We start from the raw sequence: 16203 nt of genomic DNA, 5'->3' as shown, positions 1-16203 counted from the left end.
ATAGTCGTGGTATAGTATGTACATTTATTCAATTATGAAACATTAATAATTTATACAGACAACCAGTCATTAATATACCCCCGCTCCAAAGGAATAGGGGGTATACTCTTTCACCTTGTGTGTCTATCTGTCTGTCTGTCTGTCTGTCTAACAAAAAATTATGTCGCATTTATCTCAGCAACTATTCATTGCAGATGCTTGAAATTTTAACCGGTGGCCTCTTGTTAGGGGTATCGCTGTGTGTGTGTAATCCATTAACAATATTAGCTTCTTATTGAAAACTACATGGTAAAAGATTACATGTAATGGACACTAATTTGAACACGTATGAAGTGATGCATTAATATTTATTTGAATATGATGTGCTCACATTTTAGGTTTCGTCCTCATTCAAGGTAGTAACAACTTGTCCAGTTATGGAAAACCAACAAATAGTCGTGGTATAGTATGTACATTTATTCAATTATGAAACATTAATAATTTATACAGACAACCAGTCATTAATATACCCCCGCTCCAAAGGAATAGGGGGTATACTCTTTCACCTTGTGTGTCTATCTGTCTGTCTGTCTAACAAAAAATTATGTCGCATTTATCTCAGCAACTATTCATTGCAGATGCTTGAAATTTTAACCGGTGGCCTCTTGTTAGGGGTATCGCTGTGTGTGTGTAATCCATTAACAATATTAGCTTCTTATTGAAAACTACATGGTAAAAGTTTACATGTAATGGACACTAATTTGAACACGTATGAAGTGATGCATTAATATTTATTTGAATATGATGTGCTCACATTTTAGGTTTCGTCCTCATTCAAGGAAGTAACAACTGGTCCAGTTATGGAAAACCAACAAATAGTCGTGGTATAGTATGTACTTTTGTTTTAATATGAAACATCAGTAATTTGTACAGTTAATCTCTCCTTATATTTCAACAATGGTATAAATCTGGTGAATTGATTTTTATCTGCTTATATTAAATACAAAACTTGAAGTAAATTAAAGGGAATATGAGATAATGATAACATTTGATTTCCGTAGAACATATATATTTCTGAAAGTTTACATATGATGACATTAATTTGAACACTAATCAAGATGCATTAATGTTTATCAAATACACATCGATTGATAGTTTGCTAACTTTTTAGGTTTCATCCTCATTCAAGGTAGTAACAACATGTCCAGTTATGGAAAACCAACAGACAGTTGTGGTATAGTATGTACATTTATTCAATTATAAAACATTAATAATTTATAAGACAATCAATCATTATTATACCCCCGCTCTGAAGGAATAGGGGGTATACTGTTTTACCCGTGTGTGTCTGTCTGTCCGTCTGTATGTCTGTAACAAAAATGTGGTCACATTTATCTCAGCAACTATTCATTGCAGATGCTTGAAATTTTAACTGGTGGCCTCTTGTTAGGGGTATCGCTGTGTGTGTGTAATCCATTAACAATATTAGCTTCTTCTTGAAAACTATATGGTAAAAGTTAACATGTAATAAACACTAATTTGAACACGTATCAAGTGATGCATTAATATTTATTTGAATATGATGTGCTTCAGTTTTAAGGCGGTAAAATGTTGATCATTTTAATCACATTTTATTGAGCTAATCTCTATGTATTCTTTCAATAATAGAATAAATTCACCCCTGCGAATGTTATTGTCATTTAAGTTTTAGACCACATGTTTTTATTTGACCCTTTCAGTTTCGCAGTGAAAATCGTGCCACGTGTTCATAGTCTATTTCATAGAATCTAGGTACTTGTAGTTAAATATAAATTCTTTAGGTTTATTGATTTTAAACTTTATCTTCATCAATTGGTGGATAAAATGTGTTTTAGAAATAAATGTGACAATAATTTTTTTTTTCTGCTGTTGCAACAATTAACATGCTTAGTAGAGATCCCCACACCTAAGGGTTAAATTTGATCTGCGCCTGACCTAAAAATAGCATCAATAGTGAAACAGACTATACTATTTTATGCAGAATGTCCCTTGAAAAAGGCTCGATGTACTAAGTTTTTATACAAAACAGACACCCATTATTATTTTTTTAAAAACATGGTATTGCACACAACGACTAGTACTTACGTATTTTAAGAATATTATCCGAACACATATACTTCCGCTCAAAATTTTACAGGAACTGAACAAATCTCGGTGAAGTCTCGTGAACTTTCATTCGAGCACCTCTGGATGCATTATATACTTAGCAACGATAAAGAAAACATTCCGAAAACATTCGCAGGGGTGAAATTGATTTTTTGATAAGTAGATTTTATGTTTACATACAAATATGAAGATTGATTCAGCTAAGTGTCGTTGATACTACTACATTACATCAAACAGTCTAACAGGTCAAACAGAGTGAAAAGGGGAACAACTCAATCTCTTTTGTTGCCAGTTTTAATATGAACAGAGTTATTCCCCTTTTCACCTATTCCTAAATCATTACACTCATGTTTAATAGATAGCAATGTACAGAGTAACTTTATCCATACCTAGTCAGAACATCAGTAAAATGAAGAACATCCTAAAGAAATTGATCCAATGCTAGTATAACATTCTTTGAATAAATGCGTGTACCTGAAATGATTGATTGAGACACTGCCAGACAGACACAAGTCATGATGATGCTTGTTCAGAAATCAATTTCTCTCCCAAGATATCCCATACTTAATTTCTTTCTTATCATTTACTTTAAACAGAATTGATTATCAATTTCGTGTTTTAGTGTCAAATAATTATCAATTGTTAAGTATGTAGCAGGATGGGTTAAATAATGACGGACCAAACAGGGATTCAATCACGGGGCCCTCTGAATTTCTAGTCTTCTCTACCATCTGAGCTATCCGGCGCCGGCATCCCAACTGTGTCGGGTCTGACCGTCAAGTTTTATGATTTTCACCCATAATTGTTTTAAGTAGCTGAACATCTCAATCCTTAACTTATGGTTTCTGCAATCATCATTTGTTTGGTATTTGTTACTTACATGTGTGTTATTCTGCTTGTCTTTAGGTTTTTGTTAATATTTTGTTAATACATGTACCGTTGTGTATAATTGTGTGGTCTCTTTTTAGGTCTATAGAGTATCGTTTTCAAAGATACAGTAGACAAGAGAACGAAAAGAGGAATTGTATATGGTATAGTATTCATGAATATTATAAACTGTTCATAAGGGAGCTAACCTGTTCCTTTCTTGGTTACTCAGGTGACCTATTGCTATCGTAAGTTCGTTGTTGTGTGTCATTCATAGACATTATAGTATACAGTATAAATGGGTATGTGGGCAGTAGTAATTGTGTTAGCCCTATGGTAAAAATTGTTGCTTGAGAGCATAGCAATTTCTTACCAAGAGATTAACAAAATAAGAATTGCCCTCATTCCCATTTGGTGTTTGTTTTCTCAAACTTAACAAGGGAAAAATCCTTGTGATAATGTCAGGGCTGATATACTGTCAAATTATCTGCCCAGGGGGACTGTTAGTCAAATAATCAGCCAGGGTATGCAGAATAGCAAAACATGGGCCATAAGCCAGTAGTCAAATGACCTCATATATAATTTGATTTGTTCATGTAATGCACACATTTAAAAGTTAGGTGTGAATTGTGTATTGATAACAATTATAGTCTGTTCTCTAACTGAACTCCACTGCACCAATACTTCTTAATGCATTGTAACACGTAGAACTTACAGAATGCCACAGTAATGGGCCATGATTACAATTTTGAATTGGATCAATCCAAAGGTGAATCCTCTGTCAGTCCTCTTTTCTTTAACAGACCTAAAACTAAATAACAGTAATCAATTCAAAATCTAAAACTGCATGATCTAATTTATTGATTTAGTATTTTTTTATTTTAAAGAGACAGAGACTCACAGAAAGAGCAGAGAGAGAGAGAGAGAGAGAGAGAGAGAGAGAGAGAGAGAGCAAAGAACATATTGAAGAGATAAAGACTGAAATGGAGAAAGAGAAAGAAAAATATAAAAGAAAAAAGTTTAATAGCAGAGAGATAGAGAGAGAGAAATATTACATGTTAGGCAGACAAAGTCTAAGAGAGAGACAGCAGGAGTAGATAAGTCATAGAGAAAGAGAGAGATAGGGAGTAGTGAGAGAGATAATTAAAAGAAATCAATTGTACATATTAAGTAGAAAAAGTCCGAGAGAGGTTATTAGTATAAGTTGAGGAGATAAAGTCAAAGAGAGAGAGAGATAAAGAGAGAGATAAAGAGAGAGATAGGTAGTACATATTGTAACGGGATGAGCGGAGACACTCCAAACAAAAACAAGATTTAACCAAAAAAATCACAAACGCTCGCACGCCTTTCACGGACCTAGAAAAATACATGAGAATTTACAATGAAAAAATACCCGAAAAAATCACTGTATAATTTGATTTAAAAACCAACTCTACACTTTTACTTATAATTACTTTCTCGACATATTATCCTCCTCTGGGGCTGTAGTCCCGGACCAAGTTATGGACATATCACATTACAAAATAATCACTATCATCGACATCCAGATCATCATCATCATTCATCATCATCATCAACATTGACACATAGACACATCGTCATCATCACCTGCTTCATCATCTACACCATCTTCATTGAAATTCTCCACCACAACAATACAACACTACAATATGTTTACAATACCATAACACATCAATATTATCATCGATCTGTATATCATCAGTGGCATCTGTATAATTATGAATATATTATATCTAAAGGCGACATTCAAAATCTGTCTAGGTATACTGGCATTATATTTATACTAAGTAACTTGTTTATAATAGTATTTAAAAATGGCGGTAAACAAATGACGTCAGACTTCTGGTAATTAACTTCCACCCAACCATTTAAATGAAAATGTTACATCAAAAGTAAAATAAAACGTACTTAAAACAAGTAATAGCTTTCCAAAAAGCTTGCCTGACTAAACAAAATTATTCAATAGAAGCATGCATGTATCAATTAGGCTATCCTATTAGAAATACATTTCAACTATTGCTGCTGATCTTAAATTCATAAACGGAACGTGCAAATTTAAGATGAAATTTCAATCATTTCTTCGATCTAGTCCATGTAGGCATACATGTATGTCACTTGATATTAAATTATTTTTTTAATTCAAATTATTTTAAGAATGAAGATATATCAAATAATTGCATGTTAGCTTGAAGGCGGAAGACAGAACAGTCAAATTTTAAATTGTATTTGTCATATTTAGATGTGAAATCAACTGAAACTCTTTTCTAAATATCCAACCATAGGATATACATGTAGGAAAGGATATTCAAAAACGTAGCATTCTATTTTGAAAGTTTGTGGGGGCAGCTTAATATAAAACATCTGGCAAGAAATAAGAAAAAGGTTGAATTCTCAAAATCATGAAAGAAAATCCTAATTGTAACTTCAATTGAATTCAATTAGAATTCCTGAATTATTTTCAGTTTCATTTATTACATACTCTGATAAAATTGAAAGGGGGGGGGGAAATACATTAGATATATGTAAAGCCCCCATCCCCCTTCGGATGCTGCGTGCATCTAATTTTTGTGATGTGTACACACGGTGTGTTCTGAAGATCCCAGATTTGACTCGTCCACTATTTGGCGCGCAAAAAAATGAATGAGAGAAAAACACCGATAGATCCATGGGGAGGGGATCAGATGAATTTTTTTACTTTTGGGTTGTAACAACTATATATACCGGTATTATACTTTGAATCGAATGTTTATGAAGAAATGAATGGAATTAACAAACACCTTTGACTGGTAATTGTTTATGTACTGTTACATGTAGTAAGTCAAGCCAGTTATGTACCCTTTTCAAGATGAATAAAATCAGCCAAATATAATCAAAAATCGGGTCACACTCTGCTTCGGCAATACAGTTCCCCCAATAAATAACCATGTAATATGAATATAAATTTGTTTTAATCAAAACACAATTCTTTGGCAATGATGATAATCCAACACCAATTATTATACTAACATTGTAACGTAATTGAAAATATGTAACAACTTGTTGCGATGACCCCCCCCCCTCCCTTTCTACTATTCAAATATGGCTAATCTATTTTTAAATCAGGATTACACATGTGCATGGTGAACAACCCTTTCACTTGAAAACTCTTGCTCGCTGTTGTTTATTACATCCCATATAACATTTTCATCAATTATGAATGTAAATGCTGACACAATAAACATGCATCGGTTAATCTTTTCATCTTGATATTGATTCATTTGCTTGCTCCCACTGTATGCACTGTTTCGGAGAAGGTAACTTTCCAACCTAAGATTTGCCTGGCATCATGACGTCAGGCAATAAAGCATAAAAAACGGCCTTTTCAAGCAGCCTCTTGATACAGTAATACAAAAGCCTAACGATTGAAATAGATGAATTCTATTCAAACACTCTAGCTAACGTCACACCTGAGCGCACACACATGTAACACTACGCTGGAGCTGGACAGCTCTGCTGGGTATGAACTAGCACATATTGTTAGGGTTGGCTGAGCTCATTGCGGAGAATTATAGGGAAAAACTATTGGGTGTGTTCGATTTACACAGTGATTGTCAAACATGTTGAGGAGAGAGAGAGATAAAGAAGTTATATAGTACAGGTGTATAGGGGCATGGTCACAATTTTGGTCGAAATTTACTTTTCCATCTGTAATGTTAACTATGCTTCAGCAATGCATTTTTAATAGTTTACAAAAATTTGAGAGTCAATCGTCGAGTTATAAGCGATATACAGCGCTCACAATTCTTTGCTATGTAAACAAACCTCAGATCATGTTTTAATTTACATTTTGAAAATTTGAGGTTTATACCTAAACTGAATGTGACAAATGCTAAGAACTGTTTATTAATGTTTAAAACAAATGAATAGATAGAAAAATCAGCTTGAAAAAGAACTTTTACCTGTATACTGAAGCACTGTAAACAAAAACAAGGCACGAGTCTTGACAAATGTTTGTGAGCTCTGGATCATGCTTAAAACTCAACGACTGACATTCAAATTTGTGTTCATTAAATTACCGGTAAAAGAAATTAAAAGTTGATTAAAATCATGATTATGCCCCTTTAATAGAGAGATGGATAGTATTTGTTGGGGAGAGAAAGTAAGAGAGATACATGGAGAGAGAGAGAGAGAGAGAGAGAGAGAGAGAGAGAGAGAGAGATTTAGTACAAGTTAAGGAGATGAAGTCTGAGAGAGAAAAAGAGGAAGTGAGGGAGAGAGATATTACATGCTAAGGAGAGAAGGTGAAAATGTCAGAGATTGAGAGAGAGAGAGAGAGAGAGAGAGAGAGAGAGAGAGAGAGAGAGAGAGAGAGATCAATAGTACATATTGAATGGAAAAAGTCTGAAAGGAAATAAATGGAGATTATTAGTACACATTGAGGATATAAAGTCTGAGACAGAGAAAGAATGAGAGAGAGAGAGAGAGAGTATATATTGAGTGGAAAAAGTCTGAAAGGAAATAAAGGGATAGCTTATTAGTACACAGTCCAAGAGAGGGAAAGAAATAGAGAGAGGGGGAAGATAGAGATATGGGTAGTACATGTTAAACAGAGAGAGAAAGAGAGATCAATACCGGTAGTTCATACTGAGTAAAGAAAGTCTGGGAGAGAGAGATAGTACATGTTTAGGATAAAGTCTTAGTGACAAAAAAGTGAGAGATGTATCTTGCAGAGAGAAAGTCTAAGAGAGAGAGAAAAAGAAAGAGTGAGAAAGAGAAAAAGAGAGAAAGTAAATGTTGAGGAGAGAGTCTGAGAGAGAGATAGTACCTGTTAAGTAAATAAAGGAGAGAGAGAGAGAGAGAGAGAGAGAGGATAAGTACAACATAAGCAGAACAATTCAAAAAGAGAGTAACAGTACAACAAAAGGAAAGAAACATATAAAATAAAGAAAGAGATAGAGGAATAATATAGTTCATGTTTAACAGAGAGAAGAGGATAATTAGTTATATGGTGAGGAGAGTAAGTGAGAGAAAGATACATGCATGGAGAGAGAGATACATTTAGAGAGAGATCAATAGTTAATATTCAGTAGAGAGTTACATGCACACTTTAAGTTTTCTGAGGGTCAACTCTTGATGATGAAACTCATTTTTATTAGAAAAAGTCTCTCTCTCTCTCTCTCTCTCTCTCTCTCTAATACACTTATCAATCATATTTTGGGGATATATTTTTTGACTGAGCATTCTATAATCAGTACCATAATGATGAACCATCATTTATCTATAAAGAGAAAACATATTATTACTTTAAAGTAACATCTGTTTTAATTAAAATGTTGTTAAAATTTGATGTTATATCTATAAAACTGTTTAATTGAAGGTAGTTTATGTCATTGACCATGATTGACATTATACTTTTTTCATGCAGGTTATGATATAAAGACCTAGACCCTCCAGACCATGGACCAAGCAAGTACAACATATAAAGTACATCAATGCTCTAAGTGTCGGGGGGACACAAAGTACTATTGTGAATCATGTCCATGTGATCTCTGTCAAAAGTGTAAAGAAAACCATGTGAAAAACCTCCAAACAATAGACCATTATGTTGTGTCGCATCATGAGAAATTCAACAACATCCCAACACAAGAGATCTGTGTGAGACATCCTAGAAATGTTTATATAAAGTACTGTGAACCTTGTGGACTCCCCGTCTGTTTCCACTGCAGAAAACATAGAACTCATAGACTACTAAATGTTAGAACAGTCTATAAAACAAAGCAACAACAACACAGAGGAACCATTCACACCATCAGAAGTGAGGCTCTATTTTACAGACCTGTTCTCCTGACAGGAATCACAGATGACATCAAAACCTGTCGCACGGAATTCTCCCGCTATCAATCAGAGATGTTAACAAAGGCCCAGAGACTGAAAAAGCTCATTAACTATGTGGTATATGATCTATTGAACAATGTGTTTTGTGACTTTGATTTTAAACACAGATGTTTAAAACAGAAGATGGAAACAAACAGACATATAGTCAGCCTACAGAGATATGTACACATGTATGAACAGTCAACATTCAGTGCACTACAATTCCTCTCCTCCATAAAGACAGCCCTCCCCCAGATACATCTTACACTCCACACCAGCCAGCTCTCCATGACTGAGTCACTCAACAAGGAGGATGTGATGGAGTCACTGAGTGCAATCCAAATCACAGAGAGAGGAAACCGACGCGTAGGAAACCAGTGTCTGCTAAAACTGATGTCTGGTGCTGAGTTCCATCAATCTCTCACACTGACAGGTGTTGATGGTTGTTTACACATTTCCTGTGTGACATCAGACCGGGTCGGGGTCAGTGATAAATACAATCTCATGTTGACAGACACAACAGGTGTCCCTCTACATCGTGTGGAGGATTCATGTAGTGATTTATATGGATTACACACAGTGAACAGTGAGAGTGAACTGATTTATATAGATAGGGAATATTACATTAAGAAACGATCAAAGGATATGAAAACAACCACCACATTTATAGAGAGAACAGACTCTACATGGAGACCACGGTGTGTGTACTGGTCCCCGTCCACTGGGGATCTACTGGTCGGGATGTATAGAAAGATTACATGGAATACAGTGACAGGCAAGGTAACCCGGTACAACCAGAGTGGACAACTCACACAGACCATAGAACATAACACAGGACGGGGACTGTATGGTTACCCTCGCTATATAACAGAGAACAACAATGGGGATGTCGTGGTGTCTGACTTTCGTGCTGTAGTGGTGACAGAGCGTGGAGGAAGACATCGTTTCTCCTACACAGGACATCCATCAGGATCAGTACTACGGCCACGTGGAATCTGTACTGACGCGCTGTCACACATCCTGGTGTGTTATGAATGGACCAACACAGTACAGATGATAGACAAGGACGGTCAGTTCCTGTCACATCTACTGATAAGACCATCAGGGATATTCACACCATGCAGCCTGAGTTATGATGTCAACACTCACCGTCTCTGGGTCGGATCAGAGTCCAACAAGACGGTGGTTATATACAGGTATATCACCAGACAGGACGCTCTGACAGGTAAGTCTGACTCATTATCATTGACAATTATACAGAAGTATAATATATTTTGTTTGAGACATACAAGTAAACACTCGACAAGTTGTCAGTAGCAGCTTATTGACATGAATTCAATGAATTTATGTAACATTTTTTTAACTATTGATTGCTTATTAGATTCAAAAACACATAGGAATATGTTATTAAAAGTAATTATTTAGATACTTCTGTGTATGATATCGATTTCAATTAATTAATCAGTTAAATACAATCACATGCCATTGTAATTACAATGTTATTGATAACTGCATTAATACACATAGAATGTGTGTTAGTAAACAAAACCAGACAACTGTTTTAATAAGACTTATTATTTTTATTCATTAATCATATAAAGCAATACATGTCTGATGTTTGATTTATTACAGACACTGCTGATAAACTACACACCAGCCAGCTCTCCATGACTGAGTCACTCAACAAGGAGGATGTGATGGAGTCACTGAGTGCAATCCAAATCACAGAGAGAGGAAACCGACGCGTAGGAAACCAGTGTCTGCTGAAACTGACGTCTGGTGCTGAGCTCCATCAATCTCTCACAGTGACAGGTGTTGATTGGTGTTATCACATTTCCTGTGTGACATCAGACCGGGTCTGGATCAGTGATGAAAACAATCTCATGTTGACAGACACAACAGGTGTCCCTCTACATCGTGTGAAGGTTTCATGTAGTGATTCATATGGATTCCACACAGTGAACAGTGAGAGTGAACTGATTTATATAGATGAGGATTATAACATCAACAAACTATCAAAGGATATGAAAACAACCACCACATTTATAGAGAGTACAGACTATACATGGGAACCATGGTGTGTGTACTGGTCCCCGTCCACTGGGGATCTACTGGTCGGGATGTATAGAAAGAAACCATGGACAGGCAAGGTAACCCGGTACAACCAGAGTGGACAACTCACACAAACCATAGAACATGACAATACAGATCTGGGACTGTATAGAAGACCTCGCTATATAACAGAGAACAACAATGGGGATGTCGTGGTGTCTGACTATATGGACTATGAGTCTGGTGCTGTAGTGGTGACAGAGCGTGGAGGAAGACATCGTTTCTCCTACACAGGACATCCATCAGGATCACGACTAATGCCACGGGGAATCTGTACTGACGCGCTGTCACACATCCTGGTGTGTTATGAATGGACCAACACAGTACAGATGATAAACAAGGACGGTCAGTTCCTGTCACATCTACTGACAAAATCACAAGAGATGCGTGAACCATGCGGCCTGAGTTATGATGTCAACACTCACCGTCTCTGGGTCGGATCATGGTACAACAACAAGGTGTGTGTCTACAGTTATATAGACACACAGGACGCTCTGACAGGTAAGTCTGTGTCTTAACAGGCAGTGTTAATTATTTATTAATAAGAGAAATCTGGATTTATTGTATATTTCTATCATTTTGTCACATTAAACTTAATGTTATATACACGTACAATATGTATGTGTATAAAATTTGTAAACTCTGTATTTATTTGTAACAGATTTTATGTTTAATTAGGAAACTAATAGATTTGGTTTTAGATAATAAGGAAAAAAATACAGACAGATTATATGATGATTAATGTCATTAATGATTCAATAAATTAAGAACATGCTACATTGTAATTAATTAGTTAAGTGTATAGATACATGTACTTGTATAGTTATATCTCAGAAGTCATATAAAATACTAAATTCAGTAAATTATTGAGTTAAGATCTACTTAGAAGACCATATAAAAGGAATGAATATGTCGGCATATAGCTAATTAATGCCTTGTTGTAGATGAGGAAACACACCCCACTGGTGTGGAGGCCAAGTCTAGCTCCACTGATGGGGACGCCATGTTTAGATCAACACCAGCCGTATAATGGAGATAGCTTGGATATTGACAGGTTGTAAATGTTTCTGTACAAATCTAGTCTGCTCTCAAAACCACACATGTTGTTTGTCACTTTGTTCAACATCTGCAGCTGAAATTGACCTGTGTATAATTCACATGGACTGTAATACTGACTCCTGTTTATTTCACTCTTTGTGGTGTTAAAAACATGTCTGTCTTTTGATGAATGTAGACTAAAGTTCAGTGTGTATGACTATTTAATTGAAATGATAATGTAATCAATTTGATAATTTAATTTTAGCCCAAGCCTATTTTTGCGCCTCAAGAGAGGTACACGCATTCAATTTTTTTTTAGATATCAGTTTTTATGAAGTTTAAAAAAATTAAACACTCGTTGTCGTATGGTGAAGTAAAAACATTGACTCAATAAGGTTTATGTATGTGAATGATAGTAAAATTTAATATTCTCTCTCTCTCTCTCTCTCGTTCTCTCTCTCTCTCTCTCAACATTTGCACCTAGTGATGTATTAAAACTTTGATAAACATGTGTCCAAATTCTTATTAATTTTAGATACCAGAAAACTACATCAAGTATCAGCGAGAAACAACATAATCCATGTAAGTAACTTTTCTCTGTATAAGCTGCAGGTACATGTAATATACATTATTAAGAAATATTTACATTCTACTGTGTTTTTCCATTAAATTCCGTGATGTTTAAATGCCTCTAACTGCAACACCTATTCACTGCGTATGAATTTACAAGTAATATACATAAATAGTTCTTAAACCGTGATTTCTATGTTATCGGTTAAAAATGTATATCATGAACGTTGTCAAAACACCATGTTTTATAATTATTAAACAAAAAGTGAACTTTATTGTTAAAAGCAACATTTCAAGAGTTATTTATCATGGATTATATTTTCATGCTCGTCGATCTCATCTCAACAGTCTATGTGAAAACCAGTTTAAACCGGTTTAACAAAACAGCTGTTCTTGCTGTTACTTATGCACTCCCTCCGTGATCTGCACTTTATATCGATTTATTTAAGTAAACAATTGATTACTTCAGTAAGGGAATGTAAATATAAGCATTAAATGATTTATTTTTGACGTCGTCGTGTCAATAACTGCCGTCAGGTGGGCAGACAAATTATCATAACGCGCTAACGCGCGTTATTCAATTTGTCTGCTCACCTGACGGCAGTTATTGACACGACGACGTCAAAAATAAATCATTCAATGCTATAGGGAATGTTAACAGGAGCACTAGCAATCATACATCAATGGATTGTTCAATGTTTTGATATTATTGTCTGTCTTGGTACTGTTAAGGTTACTTTAATTACACCCCACTTAATGACGTCACAAGGGGTTTAATGTTTTTGACCGGTCTGTCTGTCCGTCAGTCCTGGCTTTTTTGTTTTTGTTGGGATTTTTTTGTTTGTTGTTTTTTTTGTAAGCGCAACTTCTTTTAAACTGCTGCACGGAAACGTGAAACGTTGTTGGTATTTAAGACACACTGTGTAGATGTGCATACTACAAGGAAAAACTGATTTCATTATTTTACGGAAACTGTGGCCGTTTTAAACTTAGAATGTTTAGCTTATATTGAATAAAGTAGTATAGTTTTTAAGCATAACTTCTCTAAAAATGCTCCATGGAAATCAAAGAAACTTTGTGGGCATTCAGGACACGATGTGTAAAATTGCATATTACCAGAAATTCTGTTTCCATAATTTTTCTAGAAATTTCAGTTAAGACTTAATTTTTTAAAAATGTTAAATACAAAGGAATAGGTGTGAATATTTGCAGGAATTCATGACCTGGTGAGGTTTTGGGAGTTCTAGTTTTTGCCAAATTATTTTCTGTATTTAATGCATACCTTGCCATTCATGTGATATAGATATATTAGTAAAGTAAGAATTTACAAATGATATTTATAAATGACTTATCATATAATAATTATAAAATCAGAATGTACCAAAGCTACACACATATATGTACAATGTAACTATTTCCTTTACAGTTGACTGTTTCCCTATAGACCGTGGACTGGTAGCCATTGGTGTCAACATGATGAACTCACCATAAGCCTCTCTCCAACAGTGACTGTCATGGGTTGGATCGTCTATCGACCCTTGATGGGAATGGACATATTAACTATTGACTTTCTTTATTGTGGAGTTTCCCGTTACCTTAAGTGGGTACATAGACATATATCTCTCTTGTGCATCAAGTACATTTGATAAAGAATACAAACAGTGAAGTGAATAACATTTATTCAAACATCTGAAAGTGAGAAAGATCTTACATCACTTGAATTCGTTGATAAAAGATCATAAAAGAGGACTGGTCACCGTTCGGAATCTTTACACCAAAATTGTGTCATAACCGTGTTGGAGGTTAACGTGATCTGTTAAAACCATGTGACCACAATTGAACAAACTTGACCCAATATATTATGAACCTATCATAATATTCCATTAGAAAACATTTAAATAATGAAGAAGTGACAAATAACGAGCATCCGGTGTTAAAATAAGAAATTACATGAAAGTAACTATACTGACCAAAGAATTTATGTTCATAGTATAGATGAATGTTTTATCATGAAAAGTGTATTTGCTTCATGGCTGAATTGCTGATATTGTATTGTTTTATTGTTTATATAGGAAACATGTACATACAGTAAATATTCCGTCGCTAACAATATGTTGTAGTGTTTCTACTGTATACAGGGCTATTTTCACTCAATGTTTTTTTCATCCCGTAATTTGTTCGCTCTTCTACACTTGTAAATAGTTTTGTCCTGTCTTGATTTTTCCTTAATATTCTATTGAATCAATGCAATTTTTTGAAAAAAATGTTTTTAATTCATCCATGCAGACATAAATTTTCACAACAAGGGCGAAAAAGGAAAAATATATTTAAGGGGGACAATGATTTTCCTCTAACGGTGTATATGGCAGGTAATGAAATTTGTAGGTCAACTAATTGTCATTTATGTTTTGTTTTCATATATATTTATAGTTAACCGTGCTGAATTTATAATTCCAAAAAAATATTGAAGTATTTGTAGTTTTTGCTCAATAATGCATTACAAAACAGTCAAAAACTTATTCTTATTGAACTAGATCGTTCTCATGATAATTAAACAAAGGTTTTATAGTTATCACTTCATTTCACTAGTTTAACAACTATAAATTTTTTTTCACAAGTTTTACAAATAGCTTGTTTTTCTGTTTCCACATATGAAAAGATGTGTAAGTTTTCTGTGTATTTTTCATAATGGCACGGTACATAAAATCAATAGCCGACCAATGATCTAACCTCCTTTGTACTTAATTATTTTTTTCTACTGTATTTTTGATTCAATTGTTAAGAGTGTGTTTTTGATGTTTTAATTAATCAAGTTTTTCCTTCAGAAATAAAGAATGGCTTCTATTGATGTTGGTTTTTATGATTAATTAAATCTAGACTAAGAATTTGATGCAGATTCATCTAATCTCTCTGTGTACAGTAAAACTTGCCTATAAGGTACCTGGATATACAGAAACGGGGGTATTTAATAATATATAACATTTCCCTTTCAATCATATTACAATTTATTTTTGTCATGATGAAACAATATCGAAAATATGAAACTTGACATTAAGTCACCTTAACTTCCTTATAATGAGCAAGTTTCCTGTATGACTACTTTGCGTAACGTTTTTTTTCTGCTTAGGACAAACATCCAGACTTTATTTTTTACGTCGTCGTGTCAAGAACTGAGGTCAGGTGAGCAGACAAATTGAATAACGCGCGTTATTATATAAATAGTGCCTGTATGGGAGGGTAACAGTTGAAATTGACACCCCTCAAAAACCAGTCAACCTCCGCTTCGCGTCGGCTGACAATGGTTGTCTCGGGTGTCAATTTCAACAGTTACATGTACCCTCCCAAACAAGCACTATTTTATGGTGTTACCGGTTGCCAAGTGTGTTGCTAACGCTGAGGGTAACAGAACGGATTACCAACTGCGTTTAAACCAATCAGATTTCAGTATTTAACATGAACGTATAATAAGATAATTTGTCTGCTCACCTGACGGCAGTTGACACGACAATGTCAAAAATAAACCATTTAATGCTTATATTTACATTCCCTCACTGATGGAAATCAATTATTTACTTTAATAAATCAATACAAGTTGCAGATCATGGAGGGAGTAAATTA

At 34.7% G+C, this 16203-nt stretch overlaps 1 protein-coding gene across 7 annotated transcripts in view; it reads left to right on the top strand.

The window, feature by feature from the left end:
- Positions 1-15431, top strand: part of LOC105339367 (uncharacterized) — a 113397-nt gene extending 97966 nt beyond the window's left edge. For 2 of the 7 annotated variants that reach the window (XR_010713553.1, XR_010713547.1), the window contains one exon: positions 14012-15431. Coding sequence is in view for 1 of the 7 variants with exons in the window: in XM_066083205.1 (XP_065939277.1) it covers positions 8449-10090; positions 10498-11478; positions 11922-12007 (2709 nt within the window). In the remaining 6 variants the exon portion in view is untranslated. Of the gene's footprint in view, positions 1-8416; positions 10091-10497; positions 11479-11921; positions 12032-12280; positions 12310-12550; positions 12598-14011 lie in introns of all 7 variants that reach the window. The other 5 variants (XR_010713556.1, XR_010713555.1, XM_066083205.1 and 2 more) reach the window with 5 other exon arrangements.
- Positions 15432-16203: the final 772 nt, after the last annotated feature.

This window comes from Magallana gigas, chromosome 4, assembly GCF_963853765.1.
Source record: "Magallana gigas chromosome 4, xbMagGiga1.1, whole genome shotgun sequence".
Classification (NCBI taxonomy): Eukaryota; Metazoa; Mollusca; class Bivalvia; order Ostreida; family Ostreidae; genus Magallana; species Magallana gigas.
Note: the sequence above shows the minus strand (reverse complement) of the source record. Positions and strands in the feature narration are given on the sequence as shown.